This window comes from Pan troglodytes, chromosome 20, assembly GCF_028858775.2.
Source record: "Pan troglodytes isolate AG18354 chromosome 20, NHGRI_mPanTro3-v2.0_pri, whole genome shotgun sequence".
Lineage (NCBI taxonomy): Eukaryota > Metazoa > Chordata > Mammalia > Primates > Hominidae > Pan > Pan troglodytes.
The window spans coordinates 25,026,142-25,051,630 of record NC_072418.2 but is presented as its reverse complement, the minus strand read 5'-3'; the positions used below and the strand labels follow the sequence as shown (position 1 = coordinate 25,051,630).

At 49.4% G+C, this 25,489-nt stretch overlaps 1 protein-coding gene and 1 long non-coding RNA gene across 4 annotated transcripts in view; one reads left to right on the top strand and one right to left on the bottom strand.

The window, feature by feature from the left end:
- The window catches only part of LOC107972442 (zinc finger protein 98-like), a 30,918-nt gene extending 26,427 nt beyond the window's left edge, over positions 1-4,491 (bottom strand). For both annotated transcript variants that reach the window (XM_016946941.4, XM_016946942.4), the window contains exon 1: positions 4,315-4,491. In XM_016946941.4, coding sequence (XP_016802430.2) covers positions 4,315-4,317 — 3 coding nt within the window. In that variant the 5' untranslated portion in view covers positions 4,318-4,491. The remainder of the gene's footprint in view (positions 1-4,314) is intronic.
- A 10,546-nt stretch (positions 4,492-15,037) lies between these two features.
- LOC100610963 (uncharacterized) lies at positions 15,038-17,175 on the top strand. 2 transcript variants are annotated; one of them, XR_008540887.1, is made up of 3 exons: positions 15,038-15,230; positions 16,405-16,526; positions 17,036-17,175. It is a non-coding gene; the product is annotated as an uncharacterized LOC100610963 (long non-coding RNA). The 2 variants fall into 2 exon arrangements; XR_008540886.1 differs by lacking the exon at positions 16,405-16,526.
- Positions 17,176-25,489: the final 8,314 nt, after the last annotated feature.

Genomic DNA, 25,489 nt, shown 5'->3' with positions numbered 1-25,489 from the left:
AAAAATACAAAAATTAGCCAGGCGTGGTGGCAGGCATCTGTAATCTCAGCTACTCGGGAGGCTGAGGGAGAGAATTGCTTGAACCCGGGAGGCAGAGATTGCAGTGAGCCGAAATCGCACCACTGCACTCCAGCTTGGGCGACAGAGCAAGACTCCGTCTCAAACAAACAAACAAACAAACAAAAAAAGATCAATATTATTAAAATAGTCATACTGCCAAAGACATTACAGATTTAATGCTATTTTTATCAAACTACCAAAAATATTTCTTAACAGAACTAAAAAACAAAACAAAAAAATTTTAAAACTTATATGGAACCAAAAAAGGGCCCAAATAGCCAAGGCAATCATAAGCAAAAAGAACAAAGCTGAAGTCATTACATTACCTGAATTCAAACTATACTACAGGGCTACAGTAAACAAAGCAACATGGTACTGGTACAAAAACAAACTCATAGACCAATACAACAGAATAGAGAGCCCATAATACAACACACCTACAACTATCTGGTCTTTGGCAAAGCTAACAACAGGAATCTGGAAAGAAATCCCTATTTAATAAATGGTACTGGAATAACTAGCTAGGACTATGTAGAAGATTGAAAATGGACCCTTTCATTACACCACATACAAAAATCAACTCAAGATAAATTACAGATTTAAATGTAAAATTTCAAATTATTTTAAAAAATGCATGAGATAACTTAGGAATTACCATTCTAGAAATAGAAGCCGGCAAAAATTTTAAAATAAAGATACCAAAAGCAATTGCAACAAAAGCAGTAATTGACAAATTGAAGCTAATTAAGCTAAAAAGCTTCTTCACAGCAAAGGAAACCATCAATACAGTAAACAAAAAACACACAGAATAAAAGAAAATATTTGCAAACTATGCTTTTGACAAAGGTCCAATACCCATAATTTATAAGAAACTTAAACAAGTTACAGGAAAAAAAAAGCCCTAAAAAGTAGACAAAAAACATGAAAAGGGTGTTTTTTTCAAAGACATACATGTGGTTAACAAGCATAAAAAAAATGCTCATCACTAATCATTAGGGAAATTCAAAGAAAAACCACAATGAAATATCATCTCATCCAGTGAGAATGGCTAGTATTAGAAAGTCAAAAGATAACAGATGCTGGCAAGGTTACAGAGAAACGGGAATGCTTATACACTACCCATGGGAGTGTAAATTAGTTCAACCACTATAAAAAGTAGTGTGACGATTCCTCACAGAACTAAAAACAGAATTACCTTTTGACCCAGCAACCTCATAATTGGGCATATAACCAGTAAAATATAAATTATTCTATTATAAAGACATACGCATGTTCACTGCAGTCCCTGTCATTCATGAAAGCAAAGACATGGAATCAACCTAAATGCTTATCAATTGTATACTGGATAAAGAAAATATGGTATGGCTGGGCATGGTGGCTCACATCTGTAATCTCAGCATTTTGGGAGGCTGAGGCAGGTAAATTGCCTGAGCTCAAAAGTTTGAGGCCACCCAGGGCAACATGTCAAGACCCTGTCTCTACAAAAAATACCAAAAAAATTAGCCAGGCCTGGTGGTGTGTGCCTGTAGTCCCAGCTACTTGGGGGGCTAAAGTAGAATAACATTGCTTGAGCCTGGGAGGTTGAGGCTGCAGTGAGCTGAGATCATGCCACTGCACTCCAGTCTGGACAACAGAGTGAGACCCTGTCTTCAAAAAGAAAATAAAATAAAATAAAATAAAAGGTTTAGGCCGGGTGCAATGGCTCACGCCTGTAATCCCAGCACTTTGGGAGACCAAGACAGGCAGATCACAAGGTCAGGAATTCGAGACCAGCCTGACCAACATGGTGAAACCCCATCTCTACTAAAAAAATAAAAATAAATAAATAAAAACACAAAAAATTACCCGGGCGTGGTGGCAAGAGCCTGTAATCCCAGCTACTTGGGAGGCTGAGGCAGGAGAATTGCTTGAACCCAGGAGGCAGAGATTGCAGTGTGTCAAACCGCACCACTTCACTTCAGCCTGGGCAACAGAGCTAGACTCCGTCTCAAAAAAAAAAAAAGGTTTAATAAAAATAAAACATGGGGTCAGGGTGTGGTGGCTCACACCTGTAATCCCAGCACTTTGGGAGGCTGAGGTGAGTGGATTCACCTGAGGTCGGGAGGTCAAGACGAGCCTGACCAACATGGAGAAACACTGTCTCTACTAAAAGTACAAAATTAGCTAGGAGAGGTGGCGCATGCCTGTAATCCCAGCTACTCGGGAGGCTGAGGCAGGAGAATCCCTTGAACCTGGGAGACGGAGGTTGCAGTGAGCCGAAATGGCACTATTGCACTCCAGCCTGGGCAACAAGAGCAAAACTCCGTCTCAAAAAAAAAAAAAAAAAAAAATTGCCCGGGCATGGTGGCTCACACCTGTAATCCCAGCACTTTGGGAGGCCGAGGCAGGCAGATCACCTGAGGTTGGGAGTTCAAGACCAGCCTGACCAACATGGAGAAACCCCATCTCTACTAAAAATACAAAATTAGCTGGAAGTGGTGGTGCATGCCTGTAATCCCAGCTACTTGGGAGGGTGAGGCAGGAGAATCACTTGAACCTGGGAGGCGGAGGTTGCCGTGAGCCAAGATCGCGCCATTGCACTCCAGCCTGGGCAACAAGAGCGAAACTTCATCTCAAAAAAAAAAAAAAATTTAAGTAAGAGCTGAATAATAAGAACACGTAAACACAAAGAGGGAACAACAGACACTGAGGCCTAGTTGAGGTTGGAGAATGGGAGGACAAAGAGGATCAGAAAAAGTACCTGTTTGGTGCTATGCTTATTACCTCAGTGACAAAATAATCTGCACACCAAACCCCCATGACACAATTTTAGCTGTATAACAAACCTGCATGTGTACCCCTGAACCAAAAATAAAAGTTAAAAGAGATTCATCTTTTCCCCAGGGTATCCACTTGAGAGGCTACACTCCATACCTCAGGTTTTCCTACGAAAGAAAATGACTTAGGAGCTGATATTCACTAGATACTCTAGCAGACATAGCCATAGCGGTTATCTTGGTTGATTCAGAGACAGTACTGAAAGCCAGGACCAAGAATAAACGACAGGGTTGCTAAGCACAAATCACCCCATAATGTTTGCAAAATAAAAACATCTTGACACCAAAACATTCTCATAAGATCTTTATGCCTAGGGAAGACAAAAGAAAAAGAGGCACAGAGATTTTTTACAATTCACTATCGGGATATTCCTTGCTTTCTTCTCATGGGAAATATTTACAAACAGAAAACATATCTTTTTAAATATGCCATCTAATGCTTTGTCAAAAAGTGATTAATTAAAATACAGTATGAAAAATGTACACTAAAGGACAAATAATAATGTAAATTAGGGAAAAGAAGTTGGCATTTGAGATTTTCAGAAGGAACTGAAAATTCAGTATTTTACTGCAAGCCAGAGTTAAGCTGGAGAAATGGGGTGTGGGGGGTTGACTTGAGAACCTGCTTGGGACCCATGTGAAACATGCAAGGGAAAATCAGTCCCACGTGGCGGCAAATAGACTGACGTGGCTCTAATCTTTGGATTCCTAATTTTAAAAAATCAAACTCAAATGCATTTTTTTTCTTTAGAAATTACTACATTGGGGGAAACAAAATTCAGGCTTAACCAACGATAAACTGCCAAGTAAGCTCTGATTACACAACCAGGAAATTTGTAGGCTCAAGGTGAAAATTAAGAAACTACGTAAATATACCTAACCGATTATTGAATTTGGGTATTTTCATCTGCATCTTTCCTTCAAGATCCTCCCATGGAGCGACCACAAACTACAACCCATAGCTGGGTGCTCTATAACTTTTGAACCACTCCTTGCTTAAATTTTTAAGTATTTTCGCGATAACTCCCATAAATTTTTAATAGAAGAAAAGAGGAACTAGGAACCCCATAAACCAAACCAAAGCTCTTCCCATTCGTGAACCCGCACCCCGAGTCAGGATTCTCCCCTGACCACCCTCCCGTGGTCCCTGCACAATCTGGGAGAGACGCGGCGCTGCGGGTACAGAGCTGCCCAGAGAGGGCTCCAGGCCAGGGCACCGTCACTGCGCAGGGAAGAGACAGGACGCCCGGGGGTCCGGCTGCCAGCGCAGCCGCCAATCTGATGGCTGAAGGGGACTGAGGCTGGGCTGGGCAAGGCGAACTTGGGGCGCAAATTGTGGAGCCGACTGCGGGGAGGCCTGAGTCCCGCCACAGCCTCTTGCCACCGGTTCCAACCAGCCCCTTCCCCTCTCTCGGGTTGTCGGACCCGGCACTCTCACCATTTCTAGGCTTCCAGGGGGTCCTAGCGTCTTAGCTGTGGATCTCCCAATACCTGCAGGTCACAGGGCCACAGAGGATGGGCCTCTAGGAGCAGAGGACGCAGAACAGCGAACACTAGACCAGGTACTCCGACTGCAGCGAGAGACAAAGACCCCGCCACATCCCGGAAGCCGCCCTTTCCGCTCCAGCTGCGTGCCTGATTGGACAGTTCCCAGGCCAGCGTCGCTGAATGGATAACGTTTAAGACACCCCCGCCCTCAGGCCCTGAGTGACAGAAGATGTAACCAAACGCTGGGCTGAATGAGGACAGAGTGACAGCCGAAGGTGCAGCCTTTTGAGGCAGGGCTTCCTGCCTGAGCCGAGCCAAGCACACCGCAGAAGGTGTTTGCCTTAAACGTTGTGTATAAGGTCTCATATATTTGTAAATAATATACTATATGGCTGCTCACACATGAAAAGAATAGGATAACAATTATTTTTAAATTTAGGCTTTTTTGTGTGTGAGACAGAGTCTAACTCTGTCGCCCAGGCTGGAGCGCGGTGGCGCGATCTCAGCTCGCTGCGACCACCGCGCCCGGCTAATTTTTTTGTATTTTTAGTAGAAGCGGGGTTTCGCCATTTTGCCCAGGCTGGTCTTGAACTCCTGACCTCAGGTGATCCATCCTCCTTAGCCTCCTAAAGTGCTGGGATTACAGGCGTGAGCCACCGACCCCAGCCTAAGTTTCGGCTTTTATAACCTTCCTGACTTCTGGTCCTTTGAGCAGGCAGCCTGAGATTGTTTTGTTATGTTTTGTTTTGTTTTGTTTTGTTTTGTTTTTTGTTGAGATAGAGACTTGCTCTGTCGCCCAGGCTGGAGTGCATTGCAATGGCGCGATCTCGGCTCACTGCAACCTCTGCCTCCCGGGTTCCAGCGATTCTCCTGCCTCAGCCTCCCGAATAGCTGGGATTACAGGCACGCGCCACCACGCCCGGCTAATTTTTTTGTATTTTTAGTAGAGACGGGGTTTCACCATGTTGGCCAGGCTGGTCTCGAACTCCTGACTTCAGGTGATCCACCCGCTTCGGCCTCGCAAAGTGCTGGGATTACAGGCCTGAGCCACAGCACCCAGCCGGAAGACATTTCATTCTGCTGCAATTTAGCAAAATATTTGAGTACATCTCGAAGTTGTCTTTTGATTTTTTTTTTTTTTTTTAAGACATGGTCTCACTTTGTTTCCCACGCTGAAATGCAGTGGTGTGATCTCAGCTCACTGCAACCTCAGCATCCTGGCTTCAAGCGATTCTGGTGTCTCAGCCTCTCCAGTAGCTGAGAATACAGGCGTGCACCACCATGCCCGGCTGATTTTTCAATTTTTAGTAGAGACGGGGTTTTGCCATGTTTGCCAGGCTGGTCTCAAACTCCTAACCTCAGGTGATCCACTCGCCTCGGCCTCCCAAAGTGCTGAGATTATAGGTGTGAGCCACCCTGCCTGGCCTGCATTTTGATTTTTAAAATGGCAGAGCTGCTGTTGAAGATTTCAAAGTCAGAAGCAGCCATGGGGCAAAGCTCCAGAAGCACACCTGGAAATCACACACAGTGAATGCATCCCTCACCCTGAACCAATTGTTTTCACCCGAGTCTGCATGTAAAAATCACTTCGGAGGTCTTTTAAAATCCCCCAAACACAAGTTGCCACATACCAATTAAATCAGAATTCCTGCAATGGAACCTGGGCAATAGTGTAAATATCTCTAGGTGATGACAGAGCGCAGCCAAGGTCAAATGCCAGTGCTGTAAACCAGTACTTTTAGGTGACTAGTTGCAAATTTTTTCTCAAATGAATGAAAAAATGTTTGCCGCTAAGTCATGGCTTTGTCTTACCAATATTACCAAATTATTGTTCTATGCACAACCAACGTCGCTATTGGTTTTGTTCCTGAACCAACCCAGTTGTATATATACTGAGTGCACACAAGGCCCTGACATTGGCCAATGTAGGTGCCCTGACATTGGTGATCGTTACTGTGAGGGAAAAATTTTCTAGAATAAAGGTTGCATTCCCCTAAAATTAAAAACATGCCATGTACCGAATTGGGGCTAAAATAAAAAGACATATGGTCTCATTCAAGAGTTAGGGCTTGGCTGGGCACGGTGCCTAACGCCTGTAATACCAGCGCTTTGGGAGGCCAAGGCAGGCGGATCATGAGATCAGGAGATTGAGACCATCCTGGCTAACACGATGAACCCCCGTCTCTACTAAAAATACAAAAAAAGTTAGCCGGGCATGGTGGCACGTACCTGTAGTCCCAGCTGCTCGGGAAGCTGAGGCAGGAGAATCGCTTGAACCCGGGAGGCGGAGGTTGCAGTGAGCCAAGATCGTGCCACTGCACTCCAGCCTGGGCGACAGAGCAGAGCGAGATTCTGTCTCAAACAAACAAACAAAAAGGGCTTGAATACTCTTTTTGGAATACTAGAAGCTGTATAATTATGCCCTGAGTGTGTGTGTTCCACCATAAAACAAACAAAAAAATGTTGCCATTATTCTGAGATACTAAGTTAGCATTTTGTTCAAATATCTACTATGGGCCAGGCGCGATGGCTCATGCCTGTAATTCCAGCACTTTGGGAGGCCGAGGCAGGCGGATCACCTGAAGTCGGGAGTTCGAGACCACCCTGACTAACATGGAGAAACCCTGTCTCCGCTAAAAATACAAAATTAGGCGTGGTGGTGCATGCCTGTAATCCCAGGTACTTGGGAGGCTGAGGCAAGGAGAATCGTTTGAACATGGGAGGCGGAGGTTGCGTTGAGCTGAAATCACGCCATTGTACTCCAGCCTGGGCAACAAGAGCAAAACTCTGTCTCAAAAAAAAAAAAAAAAAACCCAAAAAACAAACAACAACAAAAAAAGTACTATATAATTTTTTATTGATATATAACATTTATACAGAAATGTATGCACAAAGCATTCATTTATGTAAAGCTGAATGCATTGTTAAAAAGAAATACACTTCTGTAATCAGAAAATGAAACTAGGTTGGGTGCTGTGGCTCATGTCTGTAATTCTAGCACTTTGGGATGCCAATGTGGGTGGATTGCTTGAGCTCAGGAGTTGGAGATCAGCCTGGGAAACATGGTGAGATTCTCCCTCCAAAAAAAAAAAAACAAAAAAAAAGAACCAGGCATGGTGGTGCAAACCTGTGGTCCCAGCCTCTGCAGAGGCTGAGGTGGGACAATTACTTGAGTCCTGGTGTGGGTGGAGGTTGCAGTAAGCCGAGATTGCACCCCTGGACTCTAGCCTGGCTGACAGAGCAAGAACCTATCTCAAAATAAATAAAATAAAATAAAATAAAACTAACCTCATTCATGCCCCAACAATCACTTTCTTTTTTCTTCTCCGACAATAACCATAATCTTAAGAGTTAACATTGTGGATCAATTTTGTTTTACTTAAGTGTTTTATTATATAAAAATTTAAACATATGCAAAACAACAACAACAAAAATTCAATAGACCTGCCATGAAGCCTCAAGAACTATAATCATGTCTCATTCTTGTTTCACCTATAGCTCTCTACTTCAGTCATTTCTGGTCAACACATTGTCCACCCTCCATTATTTTTTTCACTTTTGTTTGTTGTGAGGTCAAATATACAAACATTGAAAGGCACAAATCCTAAAAATTTTTGACATGTAAATATACTCATATATAGTCTTCGTATTTTTTAAGAATGGATAGAATTTTTTTATTCTATTGATGGAATCTAGAATAGAATGATAGAATATTATTATTATTCTCAAATAATTTCCTCATGCTTTTTTTCCCAGATGATTTTATTGTCAATGAAGGCTATTTGTTGGTGTGTTTTTTTTTTAAAACCATTGGTTCATTTTGCCTGACATCATTCAATATGTATTATTTTATTTCAAGATTGTCTCAGCAGGTTTATGAGATTCATCCAGGGTGTGTGCTTCAGTAGTTTGTTTCTTTCTGTGGCTGAGTAGTCTTCTCTTGCATGAATGAGTTACAATTTGTTTATTCATCTTCCAAGATACGGACATTTGGGTTGTTTTCTGCTTTAAGCTATTATGACTAAAAGGTCTATAAACATCCTTGTACAAATACTTTTTGAAATTTAATTTAATTCATTTATCAACATTTAAGTGACACCTCTTTACATTATTTAGTGGTTTCTTCAGGGATTACCATATACATCTTTAACATATTACAATCTACTTAAAGTTAACACTGTACTATTTTAATAAAGGTAAAATGTGAAGAACTTGCTGTTGGAGAGTTTTAATTACTTTTTTAATTCTTTATGTTATTCATAAATTTTACATCTGTACATTATATATCTCACAGTACTGTTATAATTTTTTTAAACAGTCATAAAAAATTAAGATAAAATGGTATTTATAAATATTTGGAGGCAGATCCTTTGAGTCTGCATAAATACATTGTTTCTCCTTTAAATTTTACCCAAAATGGCCGGGCGTGGTGGCTCACACCTGTAATCCCAGCACTTTGGGAGGCCAAGGCAGGTGGATCACTTGAGGTCAGGCGTTCAAGACCAGCCTGGCCAACAGGAGGTCAGGCTGAGACAGAAGAATTGCTTGAAAATCGCGCCACTGCACTGCAGCCTGGGCGACAGAGTGAGACTCTGTCTCAAAAAAATAATAATAATTTTAAAAAGAAAAAACATAGGAGAAAAGAGACTTCTTTAAAAAATTCCAAGTACTAATCAATGTAGATAGATAATGCAAAATAGAAAATCACCACTAGGACATGACAATAATAATTACTGTAGACAAGATGCATTGAAGAATGCAAAAATTTGGAGTAAAATTTATTCATTTTTTGAGCAAGTGCATCAGTTTAAACGTCACAGAATAAGAAACATATATATTCCTAACCTTTTGTTTTCTTCTTCTTCTTTTTAGACAGAGTCTCTTTCTGTTGCCCAGGCTGAACTGCAGTGGTGCATCTCAGCTCAGGGCAACCTCTGCCTCTTAGGTTCAAGTGATTCTCACATCTCAGCCTCCTGAATAGCTGGGATTAAAGGCATGTGCCACCACGCTCAGCTAATGTTTGTATTTTTAGTCGAGATGGGGTTTTATCATGTTGCCCATGCTGATCACAAACTTCTGACCTCAAGTGATCCATCTGCCTCGGCCTTCCAAATTGCTGAGATTACAGGCATGAGCCACCGCACCCAATTCTATAAAATATATATATTCCTAAGTAACAAGTGTAGGTTAATAGAGAACTCATAAACACAAAATAACTAATTCTACATCTTCCAGAAAGCTCAACATAATTCTTTCATTTCTGATCTACTATTATTCAAATAGACTTTGTTCAAATTTTATAGGAGATCTTAATACAGTATTATGTTTGTTTAGTATGTGAGATTCATGATAAGCTCACCAAAGAGTTCTTTACTCAGTGTGTGAATTCATAGAGCATAAAGTTGCAAAGGGAGAAGCAAATGTTTTTGAAAGGATTATGAGAGACAGTAGTCACAGGAGTCATTCCCACTGTTATTGACTGACACGTATATTGTTACTTTAAGAGAAACTGCTTCGGTTGGGCGTGGTGGCTCACGCCTGTAATCCCAGCATTTTGGGAGGCCGAGGTGGGTAGATCACCTGAGGTCAGGAGTTCAAGACCAGCCTGGTCAACATGCTGAAACCCCATCTATATTGAAAATACAAAAATTAGCCGGGCATAGTAGCGTGTGCCTGTAATCTCAGCTACTCAGGAGGCTGAGGCAGGAGAATCGCTTGAACCTGGGAGGCAGAGGTTGCAGTGAGCCAAGATCACCCCATTGCACACAAGCCTGGCTACAGATCAAGACCCTATCTCGGAAAAAAAAAAAAAAAAACTGCATCTAAGTTTAGACTATGGTTCGTAGAAGATGGTATGAACCAGCAGCAAGTTCATATCCAGAACTGCTCACAGCAGATGATTTTGTCTTCTGGGTGTGCCATAAATTTATCTTTTGCAGGCTACTCTAAAACTTCTATAATGGTAGTAGATTTCAGTGAAGTGGAGCCCCCCCACAGCCTGCCTACCACTTGCACCCAGCTGGCAGCAGCACCCACCTTGAGCATGGTGAGGAGGGCATGACATTGGTGCCCACCTTGCTGCTGTTCGCCTCCAAATGCTAAGTCCCTGCACACCTCACAGCGGAGCTTCACCTCACCGCCCAGCACCACAGTCTGGTTGACCAGCAGCCATGTATGCAGAATGGCCAGTGAGGAGAGCACTCTGCAGGGGCACATGAGGGCTGGCCGGCTTCTTCACTGCCTGAGCCTGCCTGCAGCCCTCACCCAGCATGTCCATCATGTCCATCTGCAGGATGCTGCCGAACTTATTCTCCACCACGCTCTCCATAACCAGGCTCCACGGCTAATGTCGCAACTGTGGGTGGATGCTCAGGTGAGAGGACTGGATCACAGGTCCTGCCCTGCAGAGCCCCCTACCTTAGACCCCACCACCACTTGCTCACAAGTCCAAGGGTCACACCCTTGCCACCAGGCCAACCTTGATGTCCTGATGTGATGCTTTTTATGAAACCTCTTGTAGTTTTTCATCCAGGAAATGGAGGAAGTAGGATGGCTGGTGTCTGGACAGTTGAAGTGAATGAGTTGGGTGGTTGGCTTGGCCAGCAGCTTCTTATCTACTGGGTCTGAGTCCAGTCAGGGGCCTGGCATGTGAAGGCCATAAGAGAAGTGGGAGATGGAGGCCTATCTGGGTCAACCCCATTTCAAAGGCTCCTTCTGTCTACCTGCAAGCCTCAGTTTCTTCTCCTGTGTAGGGAGAGTGCTGGCCTTTTGAGGTCTCTTTCCTGGGCTGAAGAAGGCTCCCAGGAGCATCAACACCATGCCCCCAACATCCTGGTTATTGTCAGAGCTGGGCTGTGTGTCTCCTCCCCTCTGTCTGCTTCCTCCAAGCTGCTGCTGCTGCTGAGAAGTCCAGGTGCTTCGACCTGGCCTGGGGGACTTCAGGGAATGAGGGAATCTTCCAGGGAAGTTCTCACCCTCTCAAGGAGGCACAACAAGGCAAGCCCAGCAGGGAGGACCCAGTGGGCATCCCAGCTGGTTGAAGGAGCCAGAACAGGCCTTGGGATCAGTTTACCAGAAGGGAGAAATCAGATGTCCACAGTGCCAAGAGCCTAGAAGGCAGTTGGGTGGTGTCCATTTATGAGATTCTGAGACGTTTTGCCACTGTGCAGTGGACCTTAGTAGGACCTGGTGGGCACCTACTAAGAATGAAGTTTTGCAGGCCCGGCCTCCTCTTCTTCCTGGTGTTTAGCACTGCTGCCACCCCTCCCTCACAGCCCAACTAGTTTTTCCTCCTCCTGAAGGCTGCGATGGGAGCTGCCTTCCTCCCCATGAGGATTCATGGGGTGGCTGGGCCAGCGTCTCTCAGAAGGGCCCAAGACCTGGGCCCAAGACAGGGGGGAGGTAGCCCCCCCCATGGTGACCTCACTGCCATCTGCCTGCAGAGATACCCCAATCTCTCAGAGGAGAACCCTGACACACACATGAGAGTATGGACGGAACCTAGAAAGAGGCGCCTCCCAGAGCTCTGCGCTGCCCTCCAAGAGTGGATAATGGTGACCCTTGGGGAGATGCAGAGAGCCCAGCAGGCTGTGGAGAGACCACAATGACTCAGTGCTGCCCACCACCAGATGGTACTTAGAGAGGGGAGAGAAAGAAATCAACTAGACAGATAGGGTGAGAGTCCTTGGTAGAATTCCCTTCTAACAAAAAGCAGCTTCTCTTATAAGGAAAAGCAATCCCAGGGGTCATTTCTGTTTTATCAAAGAGAGCTCAAAAGATCAGGCTGGAAACGCAGATAATGGAGGCAAGCTCTAACACAGAAAGGAACTGCTATGTGATCAGCAAGTTTCACTGACCTACGGAGGACCCCAGTGAGCAAATTTCTCTCTTTTTGAAAATATTCAGACAAGGAGGCTTGCACAAGGGGAGTGCCTGCAACAGCACTGATAAAAAAGAGCTACTCTGAATCAGGCACGTTTACCTTGGAGGGTTCTGCCACCCACTTCTTTTTACACACACACTTACACACGCACGGTAGGAAGAGATAAGCAACATGGAGTAACTCACGCTAAGGAGCCTGCAGGCACACTAGAAAGGTTGGAGTGGGGCCGGGCGCAGTGGCTCATGCCTGTAATCCCAGCACTTTGGGAGGCCAAAGCAGTGGATCACGAGGTCAAGAGATCGAGACCACTGTGGCCAACATGGTGAAACCCCATCTCTACTAAAAATACAAAAATTAGCTGGGCGTGGTGGTGCACGCCTATAGTCCCAGCTACTCGGGAGCACTCCTGTAGTCCCAGCCACTCAGGAGCATGCCTGTAGTCCCAGCTACTTGGGAGGCTAAGGCAGGAGAATCTCTTGAACCCGGGAGGCAGAGGTTGCAGTAAGCTGAGATCACACCACTGCACTCCAGCTTGGCAACAGAGCAAGACTCCGTCTCAAAACAAAAAAAAGGTTGGAGTGTGGAGTGGGGACTGTCAGAAGTTTGCACCTTATGCAAAGGACGCAATGACACACCTAGTCCTGACTGGTTTTTCACACGTTATGTAAATGAACCACCTCTCCCGACCAGCTTGTTTATAAAATCCCTTGGGCTTTTCACTTTAAAACTGCAACTCTTTTTCCTGGGGGTCCTCTCTGTGCCAGAAAGCTTTCTGCCTTTCACTTATTAAATTCTTCTCTAACCTCACCTTTGGAGTGTCTGCACCCTTGATTTCATTGGCTGTGAGACCAAGAACTTCGTGTGACACCCCAGAGAATGAGGCCGATTTAATTGCCTTCTGAACGGTGGCCCACCAGTGACCCTCCCAGCCAAAGCACACATGGGGCAGAAACACCAATCACCTGCCTGGGATGGCCAGGTGGGCAGGAGCAAGCAGGGACTCGGTAAGAATACCAGAATGTGTGTTCAAGGGCAGGGGCCGAGGGTTCAGCTGAGTTGGAAAATTCAGATTCTCTTTCAGGATGTGCTCCTCTCCTCGGATCTGCTTATCTCCTGCAATCTGAGACACAATGCAGAGCAATTCCCAGGCCAGCCATGACTGGAGCCTCCACCACTATATGGTGAGGTGCAGAGAAAGGCCCTGTGCTAGGCCAAGAGCCTATCCTTGACCAGTTCACCCTCCCTGTCCACTAGGTGCAGGCAGAGGCCAGGGACCCTAACTTCAGACAGAGGTAGGCAGCAGGGTCACCGCCTCCTGCAAACCCATCCCGGGGATTACAGGGTCCCTGGGGAGACCTAGCAGTGGCTGGGTTGAGAGATTCAGGCAGGGGGATCCCAGGCGAAAAAGTAAGGGACTGGGCATGTGTGGGGACTAAGAGAGAAGTGTGTGGCTGTCCCTGGAGAAGTGACAGCAAGGCACAGACAAGCTGAGTACCCAGATGCCACACCCAACTGTCAGGTACACAAGCCCCAGAATCCCCTAAGCAGCCCCAGGAAGGGTTTTATTTAATCAAGAGAAAAGGAGTCCCACCTCCACTCACACAGGCACTGGTCCTTACATACATTAGAGAACAGAACTCTTGCTCTGCCCAAGGCCAGGGAAAGAGGGCAATGTCTCTCTATTCTGTGGGTCACAGACCTTGTCCTGCCAGAACACCCACCCTCAGCCCCAGAAAGGTACAGACGACAACCAGGGTGCACATGCCAACCACTGGCACAACCCAAAAGGGGCTGAGTCCTGTAGGGACCTTGGTCCTGGGGAGTGTTTCCCAGTCACAGAGTCTTTCTGATTTTTTCACTCGCTAGCTTTGTGCCTCAGTTTCCCCCTCTATGGCAAAAAGTTAAATTCCATCCTGCAGGCTAGGGGACCCTGATAGGTCACCACAGCCCATTAAATGACTGCAGCATGTGAAAGTGGGGGTGGGGGGGAGATCTCCCTGTCCTGAGTCTTTTGCCCCAGGACTGATGTTTATCAGGCCAAGGCCAGGCCAGCCTGTTGAGGAGGCCAATATGCCCCGCCTGGGGAAACTTGCTCCCAATTCCAGGTCACTACGGTTAAGGACCCCCAATGCATTAGGGCAGGAAAAGGGGTGGAATGGGGATGAAGCAACGCTTACCATAAGGGCCTTGGGTTAACCCTAGAGAAAAACAATCAAATTCAGACTCCTGTCTGAAGCTGACCACTCAAAGAGATTTCGATTTTGGGGTAAGAAAAGGTCCTTGGGTCAGAAAACAAGATCTTCTGATTCTGGACTCTACAGCTGTCTTGGGTAAGGGAATTTTGCCAGCTCTGTGCTTTCATTGAGCCTAAAGGGAGGGGGCACGCAGAAGGGACTCTGAAGCCAAGGGTGAGAGTCCTGCCTTCCTGCCTCCCCAACTCACTTTCCAAGAGTAGACATTGGGCAGCAAAGTTTCTTAACAAAGTCAGAAAAAATAATATCCAGACCAGGCAGGCTAATAAATTTTACCAGGATTATCCGGCCTAATCACCGAAACAGCCCTGCCATATTTCTCCTCTGGGACAGGTAAGGAAACTGAGGTCGGAGGAGGACACCGGGAGCCTGGTCAGGCCGCTGGCAGCCTGGAGACCCAGAGGTCCAGGCATTCACCGCCCTCCACACCACCGCCCCTCCCTCCCAGGCCCAGGAGGCTTCATTCCCAGCATATTCACCTGTCAATAACTCAGGCCCCCCGCAATCGTCAGGTGACGGCCTCCCTGTGTGTGGCTGCCAGGCTAGGGATGGGGGTGTCTGTGCTTCCCTCGCCCAAGCTGAGAGTGGCCTGTTCCCAGGGGGCGGGCTTCCTCTTTGGTTGGCAGCCTGGAGTCTGGAGTGCAGGTGCCGGGCAGGCAGCACTGGGAGCGCTCGGCGACTTGGCTGGAGGCCGAAGGTGCCGCCCCTCGGGGACCAGAGCGTCTTTGCAAGGTGGGCTCAGCGCACACTCCCCTCTCGTTCTGTGGCCCCGGGGCCCCTCCTAGAAGATCCTCCTCATCTCGGGTGACATTGACCGCCAGCAGCCCCACGCCAGCTCCCTCTGCCTGGCGTTGGGTGCGCACCTCTAGGGGCAGACGGATCCCTTAGCCCAGCGGGCTTGACAGCAGAGTGGTGGCAGTGGGGGCTCCAGAGTGTCACCGCGTTATGCTGGCCACCGCCGGGCAGGGGCTGGGCTTAGCTGGCACCCTCACATCCGCCCTCCAGATTCCAGCCTCTGACTTTGGCGAATCTGGCCAGGACCTGGGGTCTGGGGCCTGGACTGTGGGCGCCCCTGGGCCGGGCTCCCCGCGGGGGCCTCGCACTTGGGTGGGGACCCTAGCGCTCCAGGCGCCACACACACCAGTGCGCCCGCTCTGGCTGTGAATTTCGGAGAGGGGCGGCAGCAGATCCCGGGGACTGGCCCGGTGGGGACGATCACCCGCCAGCGCCTCTTCCCACCCAGGCGCCCTTTCCAGTCCCCGCGTCGCCTGCAGGGCCGCCCTTCCACCGCCCGCTGGTCCCTCCCCACCAGCCTCTCTACCGCCCCGTGCGGCTCCGTGGCCAGGGCTCCAAGGCGGGGCCGCCCACGACCGCAACTGGCAGGGAGAGCAGGGGCAAATTTCCCAGAGCGGGAAGCCTGCCCCAGCCCGCCCCACGGCAGAGCTGGCTCCGAATCCGAGCCCCCGATACCCCAGCCCCACCCGCCCCGCCCGCACCCTGTGTGGCTCGCAGCCAGCCCGCCCCGCACCCGCTCCGTCCTTCCGGCTGGGAGCCCAGGCAGGGCGGGCGCGGTCCAGACCACCGCGCGGAGCTAGAACCCAAACCCCAACCCCAGACCGCAGGGGCCCCGCCCTCCAGGCACCGGGACAGGCCGTCCTGGCTTGGCTGGGAACTGGGGTGTGTACCTGTGGGGAACAACTGGTCAAAAGCGGTTTTTTCATTTCCCAAAGGTAAAGGCTCCTTCGTAATTTTTTTTCTTATTTACTTAAAATGGATAGAATCTAATTAGATTTACCCATAATTCTGTCAGTAAATTTGAGCATACTTTTATTAATTTTTCTCAGTTTAACTAGTTCGCTTTTTTTTCTTTTTTCTTTTTCTTTTTCTTTTCTTTTTTTTTTTTGAGGCGGAGTATCGCCCTGTCGCACAGGTTGGAGTGCAATGGTGCGATCTCAGCTCACTGTAACCTCCGCCTCCCGGGTTCAAGAGATTCTCCTGCCTCAGTCTCCTGAGTAGCTGGGATTACAGGTATGTGCCACCACGCCCGGCTAATTTTTTTTTTATCTTTAGTAGAGACAGGGTTTCACCATGTTGGCCAGGCTGATCTCAAACTCCTGACCTCATGATCCACCCCCCTCGGCCTCCCAAAGTGCTGGGACTACAGGCGTGAGCCACCACGCCTGGCCTTATTTGTTTCTATGTTAAGAATTTAAAATTCTACCTGAAATTAGTAGTGTGAATTCAAAAGTATCTGAGACAGGTCTCAATTTAGAAAGTTTATTTTGCCAAAGTTGAGGACACACCTGTGACACAGCCTCAGGAGGTCCTGACAACACGTGACCAAGGAGGTTGGGGGCACAGCTAGGTCTTATACCAGAACAGGAATTAAAAGAAATTAAAGAATGTGTCAGCAAAAACTCAGTTGTATGTTAGAAAACCCAATTCCCCCTGAGGAAGAGAAAGAGGTGGACTCCTTTAAAAATCAACTGTCTGTTTTTCAGTCTGTGGCTAGTGAGCCTTATCTCTCCCTTTCCCAGGCATTGTGAAGACCCTGTTTCTCTAGCTGTGCAGCTGCAAGGTCACTAGACAGATCAACTCAAGTCGTAAAACATGTTTTCCTTGAAAAGTAAGAAATGATGTAATGCATGTCTCAATTAAAGAACTGTTTTTGTTTCTCGCTTCTGTAATATGCTTCCTTCTGCACAGATCTCCCCCTGCCCCACAAAATGCTTAAAAGGTAACCTGACTCTTTGTTTGGGGCTCAGTCTTTTTTGGATGTTAATCTGACTGGGCCGGTTCACCTAAATAATAATAATAATAATAATAATAATAATAATAAATCCTCCTCAACTCCTCGGTCTCTCTGATTCCTAAATTATCCCATTATATGAGGGCAGGGCTAGGTCTGATTCTTCTCCAAAGTGTAGGTGTAGAGCAGAACCTGGGGCAGAGAGGGAACCAGCACACCCTGTTTCAACTAAGTGCCCAGTGAGCCAGGTCAGCAGACATTGGGTAGGCCGTAGGGCTTGTCCACTTGAGCTTTCCAGGCAAAAAAAGTCAGAAGTGGGGATTCCTAGTGCTTAGTTTGGCATGGCTCAGTATTAGAGGCTGAAGAACCCTTGGCAGAACTGCCAGCCCCATCCAGCTGTGGCAACGCTACCCTATAACATAGCAGGAGGCTACATTGGCAAGCTTTACTCACCATAGGTTGTAAGAACAGCTTGATGCCCATAGGGTGCTAATGATGCTGGGTTCATCTATGACTCCAGTGTTCTGGACATTCTGACCTGCTCATCTGGTTCCACTAGACCCCCAGGCCCTCTCCCAACTAGGCAGCTTGAGGTCTAAGGAAATGCCATATACCTTGGGTATGGGGCTTGGAATCTTACCTCTTCAGCCATTCTGGTGCCCCCCAACCCTGCTGTCTTAGCCCTCAAGAGCCCACAACTACAGCAGGAGAGCTGAGGGGTGGAAAGCACAGAAACAGCATGACATAACCCCAGAGAGTGGCCAGAATCTGAATGGCTTGGGCTGACAGGACTGGCCCTAAATGGAGACGGAAAGAGGGATGACAAGAAGAGGCAGCAGGGGACTGAAGTCCTGGCAGAAGCTAGGGACTCATAGTGGTATCATCCACTGCATTTGAAAATCCATGAGTAGCCATGGTCAAGGGGAACCAGACCCAGGCAAGTAGAAAGCCTGCAAATGGATTCCTGGAGAAGAAGTCCAGGCTAAATCTGGAAGGCGCTTCAAGCTCACAGGGGAGGGGCCTGCAGGGCCAGCTTGAGGATTTTTCCACCCTTTCCTCAGCAACCAAAACTACCCTCCCCAAAGAAGCCCTGGCCCACTAGGTCCATCCGTGGGGCAGAACCCCATGGAGGCTCCTTACCATGTGGGGTTGTCCTAGTGGACAGCGATGGAGCAGAGCTTGGGGGAGATGCTGCAGCTCTGGTGAAAAGCCACCCAGCCTCACCATAAGGCTCCACATGGAACTTGAAGGGATGGGGGGTGAGCCAGCACTCACTGCCACCCCAGCCAACAGCCCTGAGTACCCGGCAAAGGCCAGCAGTGTCAGGAGCAGTAACAGAGTCAGGCCACCTGTGAGGCCCAGTAGTAACAGGTCCGAAATGGCTCTGGACCCCTGCACCGCACCCCAAGGCAGCTGCAACAGAGAAAGAAGGGAGAGGAGGCTGGTAGCCATCTCCAACAATGTGCCCACCTGCCCGCCAACCAGTTCTGGCCCAACCTCCTCAGCCCTGCCTTGGGTGCTTTGACCCAGGAGGTGGAGGGGCCAGAGCACGCAGTGACCTAGAAGAGAGCCATAAAGGATGACTGAAGCCACAAGCCTCTTTATTTCTTAAACACAGTAGGTGAGGATCTCAGAACAGCTCTACCTGTCAGCTGGCAGCCCTGGTCACACCGGGGGAAACTGAGTCACAGAGGGGCACAGGAGTGAGTCATCCAGGGACATACTCCTGGCCTGGACAAGTCTCCCCCAAGATATACCAGATGCCAGCCAGCCTGCCTTTCTTCCACAATACCATACTCCTGGCCAGGACAAGTCTCCCCCAAGATGTGCCAGATGCCAGCCAGCCTGCCTTTCCTCCACAATACCTCTTCCTTCCCACAGCAGAGCCACACTGCCAGCCCAGCCTCCCGAAACCTTAGGGACTACTGCCAGAGGGAGGACAGACGAATACCAGGGTCCAAACACCTATCAACAAACAGGGAACCCAGAGGGAAAAAAATCCCCCCAGGGGGAAATGTGTGTAGGAAAGAGAATTTCTTAGGAAACTCTCCTTTGCTAAGTACATCTGACCTGCAGGGACCTTGCTCTCCAGCAAGCTCACCCATCCAGAACCAGAGGGAAGACCACAGCAAAATGGCCTGAGCAGCTAGAACAAAGTTCACCATTAAGCTTCCCAGACTTGAACCACCCATGTTAACAAGCTTCATCTCAATTTTCCAGCCCATAGAAGAAACAGTGAAGAGTAAGAGGAAAAGGTTGCCAGAAGGGGAGTCTCACAGCAGGAAGAAGTAACAGCTACGCATAGAGGAAGGGAAGCTGTTCAAGAGCGGGCCCAGGAACACAACACAGAACCATTGTGTGAGCTATTCCGGGCAGACTGCCTAGGTCTCCAGGCAGCTCGGGACCAGAGGCCTAACCCTCTTACACAGAGGCCTTGACCTGAGTTGCCTGGAGAGGGGGGAATTATAGCACAGAGAACACTGTTTAAAGAGGAAGGGAAGCATGTGACCCACTGGGGGAACATTCCCACCCCAATTATTTAAAAGTAATATTTAACATTTAAAAGGTTTTGAAGCTGAAAAGGCCACACTGCAGCTTTGTGGAAAACTTAGCTCTGTGGAATTATTTGTTCCCTGTGGGTTCTGGGTGTTGATTTTACACTAAAAAAATTATTTTTGGAGTCGATGAACACACAGTATTTGCTCACAAAGAGGCAAAGTAAATTTCTTTTCTTTCTGCCTTTTTTTTTTTTTTTTTGAGATGGAGTTTTGCTCTAGTTGCTAAGGCTGGAGTGCAGTGGCACGATCTTGGCTCACTGCAACCTCCACCTCCCAGGTTGAAGCGATTCTCCTGCCTCAGTCTCCTGAGTAGCTGGGACTACAGGCACCCGCCACCACGCCTGGCTAATTTTTGTATTTTTAGTAGAGACGAGTTTCACCATGTTGGCCAAGCTGGTCTTGAACTCCTGACCTCAGGTGATCCACCCGCCTCAGCTTCCCAAAGTGCTGGGATTACAGGCGTGAGCCATCGCACCCGGCAGAGGCAAAGTAAATTTCTAAACTTTTAGTGTCAGGACATGGAGGTGCTGCCCACTGGTGTCAGCCACCTATGCTCCTACCCATCAGTATCTCTCTCTCTTTTCTGCCTGTCCTACTCATCTTGTCTCCAGTTAGTTTCATTCCTGTTGTCTTTGATGATAATGATGAGAAATCTTCTACCGAGCACTTACTATACACCAGGCACTAAGTGTTGAAACACAGCTGCTTCATTCATCCTCAAAGCAATCCGACAGGATAGGTATGGCTAAGGGTGCAAGTGGTTAGAGGTTAAGAGACTTGCACAGGGTCACACAGGTATTAAACAGAGCCACGTGGACCAAAATGCAGGCAACATGAACCCAGACACTCGGACTCCAGGACCCCATTTCCACTTTCTCTCTCCTCTCTAGTGACTGGCTTCCAGAAAGACTCAAGAATTTAATCTTTGTTGGACGTCTCTGAGCCCAAAGCTGCAAAACACTTAGCATCTAGGCCCCCCACTTGCCTTGGGAATGACCAGCCCTCACTCTGATCTGCCATCTCAGCTGAGCACTTCCTGTCCCCTGAAGGGAATTTAGTATCCACCTCTCTCTTCCTCTCACCTTCCAAACTGCACAGAAAGGGGAAAAAATGCACCTGCAGGCCCCAGGGCTTTGGTCAGCACTGGGAGGGGTAACATGAATTTCCCCTATATTCAAGAGAAAAGGGGCCGGGTGCGGTGGTTCAGGCCTGTAATCCCAGCACTTTGGGAGGCCAAGGCGGGCAGATCACCTGAGGTCAGGAGTTCAAAACCAGCCTGGCCAACATGGTGAAACCCGGTCTCTACTGAAAATACAAAAATTAGCCGGGCATGCTGGTGCGCGCCTGTAATCCCAGCTACTTGGGAGGCTGAGGCAGGAGAATCGCTTGAACCCCCGGAAGGCGGAGGCTGCAGTGAGCTGAGATTGCACCACTGCACTCCAGCCTGGGCGACAGAGACTCCATCTCAAAGAAAAAAAAAAAAAAAAAAAGAAAGAAAAGGAAGAAGGGCTGGGAGCTCTCCTGAAATGCCAGGCTCACTTTGTTAACTCATGGCCTCCAGTGTGGCCCGGGCCGAGTGCTCCAATGCCGGGAGCTGAGAGGAACAGTCACTCCGGCCCAGGAAATAACCTCTGAGTCGAGCACCACGCCCTGACTTCCCTCTTCAGGGGAGGCCCCCGGAGGCTCTGAAGCACCCTCGTCCCACTCTCAACCCCCATGGGGAAATCAGAACCCAAACCTAGCTTCCGTGTCAAGGATCTTCCCTAGAGCCCGGGTCACGCCCCTCTTCCTGGAGGGCTTCAGGCACACCTGGGGCCCAGGAACTGCCGCTGACTGGGCTGCACCCTAGCACAAGCCTGGGTGTCCCCTCCGCTCAGAGGTCGATGTGGGGGAGCGTCGGGGAAGGCTGTCCCCGCGGGATTCCTGCTGCCACCCCCGTGCGCAGGGCCGGGTGTCCGGGTCCTTTAGGGTCCCCGCCACGGGCTGAACTTCAGTGCTGGGGATGCGGGGGCCACCGCCTCGCGCTCTCGGATTCCAGCCCCTGCTCACCCTGGCCTCGCCTGTTTCCTCACAGCCTTTCTTGTCCCCCACCTCCTGGCGGAGCCCCGCATATCTGTAATTTAAGCGACGCTGAAATTTGCAGCCCTCATGCGAGGCGCGGCCCTAGTGGACGCGGCGGAGTTAAAACGCGACTCGTGGTTTCCTCCCCAGCTCCACCGCCCCAGGCGTGCCCTGCTCCGCCCAGAAGGGTGAGGGCTGCCCCAAGTTCGCATCCAGGCCCTGGGACGCGGCCGGGGCCAGCGATGGGCGAGGCGAGAGGCCAAGAGCAGCCGGTCCGCGGCAGTCACGGAGGGGATGTGGGGGCCCTGAGGTCGCGCAGGGGTGGACTGGTGTCCCAGACCCACGCTGCAGTGGGGACGCCCTGCCTCCGGCCCGGCCCCGCCTCCACCACTGCCCGCAGCGCACACGGATCCGCCGCCCCCTCTCTGGCTAGACGTGGCTGTGGCCGTAGCCTTGGCTGAATGCGCTGGACCAGGAGGGCCGAGGCCTCCTCTCCCCGTCTCCATGGCCACGGGCGTGCGCCTGACCCTGGAGCCGGCTGGGGCGGAACCCTCGGACTACCTTCCCGCCTTCAGCAAACTCTACAGTTGCCGAGGTTGATTTAGCAACACCCAGGGGATCTGGGTCAGCCGGAGCACCTCAGTGACAGCCCAGCCCAGGGGTCCACAGGAGAGGGCCAGGCTGGGGCCAGGGAGCTGAGGCTGAGGAGGAGCGTTTGCACAGGCTAGGGAGACACGGCACAGCAGTATCCGCCTCTGGCATTTGTACCACCGTTAGTCCTGCCACTTTCTCTCATTATGGCTTCGCAAAAGACTTGGGAACCAAGCAAGGCATAGCTGAGGAAGCTTAAGCCCAGTCTGGGCTCACGGAAGAAGCTGGTGGATCCAAATATCTGCTTCGTGCCTCCACCCACCCCTCCCCGCTCCGTGAGCACATTTATCCATCCAACATTTATGATCACTCCCTGCCAGGACAATTCTAGGGGCTGGGGATACAGTGAATAAGACCAAGGCTCCGCCCTCCTGGAGTCCACATCCCAGGGGCATGCCCCCTTCCAGGCTCCTCCCTCAGTGCCCTGGTGGTGGCTGGGGGAGGCTGGTCTACCTTTCTGGTTAGCGATAGCTTAGGTGACTCCCAGGTCAAGTGTAAGCTCCTTGATGATCGCTTCACTCTTCCCTTCAAATTTCTGAGGACATATAAACCACAAAGCACTCTGCCAGGGGCCCAGAGATAAAACCCTCCCCTCGCGACAGTCCTAGACTTTTGGTGGGAGGTGGGGAAGGTGACAACGATGCTCATAAGCTTGGCTACAAGACCGTCGAGGCTAAGAGCTACTTCGGTATTCTGACCAGTACTGATGGGAGAGGATCCCGCAGATGGGAACACCAGGAAACTGGTGGTGGAAACAGTCAGCAATCATGGGGTGGTTCACCTTGTGGATCCCACTACTGCGCTAGCAAAAAGCAGGCTGGGCACACAGGGGCAGTCATCATCCCGCTTCCTTTCTCTCTGCTTCACGTTCTTCCTTCCGCAGGCAGGGGAGATGGAACCTCGTCCACAGGACCAAGCCTGCCCTCCAGGCGGACTGGCGGAATAGGCAGCTGGCCCCTTACAGGCACTCCGGTCCGGGTCAGTGCAGGTCGCGGCAGTTATTTTACCTATGAATGCCCAGCACACGGTCAAACGCTCAGCTCAGGTGCCCTAGGCAGGCAGGCTATTCACTTGGAAGCATTTCCTTTGACACAAAGAGGGCCATGGCACTGGCTCAGAGACTGACAGCCTCTGCCTGCAGGGCCTGCTGGTCAGTTCTGCTTCTCATCAAGTGGTGAGCTTTTCCCAGGAAGCCATTGTAAGGAGGCGCCCATTCTTCATCTTGTCCTCTCTGCTCACTTCCTTTAGCGTGGTTGGGGAACTCCAGAGCCCCACATCACAGTTCAGCATGTGCCTCAGGAGCTTCAGCACCTCCTTCGTGAAAGGAGAGTCTGCCGGTGACGGGGGATGCAGGCCATCAGCCTGCCCAGCTTCATCTCAGGCCGCTTCCAACAGCGCCAAGCAAACTCCCTTGGCAAGATCCATGCAAGGCTGCAGCTGACCACCGGGAGGCAGCAGCCTACTCTGCAAGGCACTTTCTTTACCCGACCCCCACCCCCTTTTAACAGGTGGCAGGAAACCTGCTGAGCCAGCCATCTGCTGCACCCACCCTTCACTCCCAGTCCCATCTCCCCATAGCACAGATTTCCCTATCATGAGCCCAGACGTGACCTGCGTGTCCTCTTGCCTTCCTCTGCCCAAGGAATTCCTACAGAGATTCTTTCTCTATCCTCCTTTGTACATTTCCAAGGAATTGTTTGCCCAGGGTCCCTCCCCTTGAAGAAATTAGACAGGAAGCTGGAGTAGATGGTTCCCTCTTTCCCACCTCTCACACTCCCAAGCTCTGGTTAACTCTTTGTGGGCCAGTGGCTAGATTCCCCAACACAGATGACAACTGAACAATACACATGCAGCGTAAGAAAGTTGTCGCTGCCACCAGCCACTTACAGACACACCATTGTTAGGGTCCACCCAACTGGACTGTTTCCCCCTCCCATAGACTAAGCCCCAAAGGCCAAAAAGTAAAACCCGCTACCCCAAACCTGCCTGTAACTGTTTGACCAGAGGCCAGCTGTCCCAGGATGCGGTTAAGACGTCTACTTTGCACAACAGAACTGGCAAGAAAAACATCTCCAGGAAGCGGTCAGACACATGGCACAAAGGACCCCCCTCCTTTTCTTTTTCCTTCACCCTGACCCAGTTCTATGTCCTGTAAAACCTTGCTCTAGCCTATAAGTGGGGCTGCCTTCTCTGCTTTTGTCAAGAGGCAGCCAGGCAGGACTGACAATAAATCAGTTTGCCTGAACTTGGGTCTATTGGCCTCATTCCTTTCTTGGCTGTCCTTCCAATTATCCCTTACAACCATCTCCCACCCTCTGAAGGCACTGCACCCAATACCCTGCCATTCACAGTCTGGTCAGGGCTGTCCGTGCAGGACTTGTCATGGCTGAGGACCAGCTAGCCTCAAGTCACTCTGAAGTCAGCTTGTTGTTTCCCCTGGAGCCTGGAAATACATCCCTCTTCAGGTAAACAAAAGCAGAAAAAGCCCAGTGAACCCCACTGTAACAAAGAAACTGCCAGCAGTCTTCCTTCTGTTCCGGCCTGTCTCACCACCCAAGGGCTATCGCAGAGCCCACTGTGTTCTAAGATCTATTCCTTTCACTAGCACCCAGCCAACCCAGTGTCCAGACCATTCCTCAATCAAACAACACTGCCTTCTGGAGTTTTAATTTTATTTTACAAAAAGAGAAATAAGGAAAACCGATAGGCAGCTATACTGACTTAACAATTGTTCTGCTTGCTTTTTTTCAAAAAAGTGACATGAAACACAAGTAAAAATAAATATGTCACAGAAAGAGCCAGTTGTTCAGTCTCTGGACCAGGAACTCCGGCCCTGCTGAGAGGAGGGAAGCCCATGATCACCCCAGCAGCTGGATCGCCAAGCCACAGATGCTCCTCAAAGCCAGGCACAGGTCCCAGTCCTCAGGGGCATCCTGAGGAAAGAAGACGGAAAACCAAAGCCAGTTGCCTGG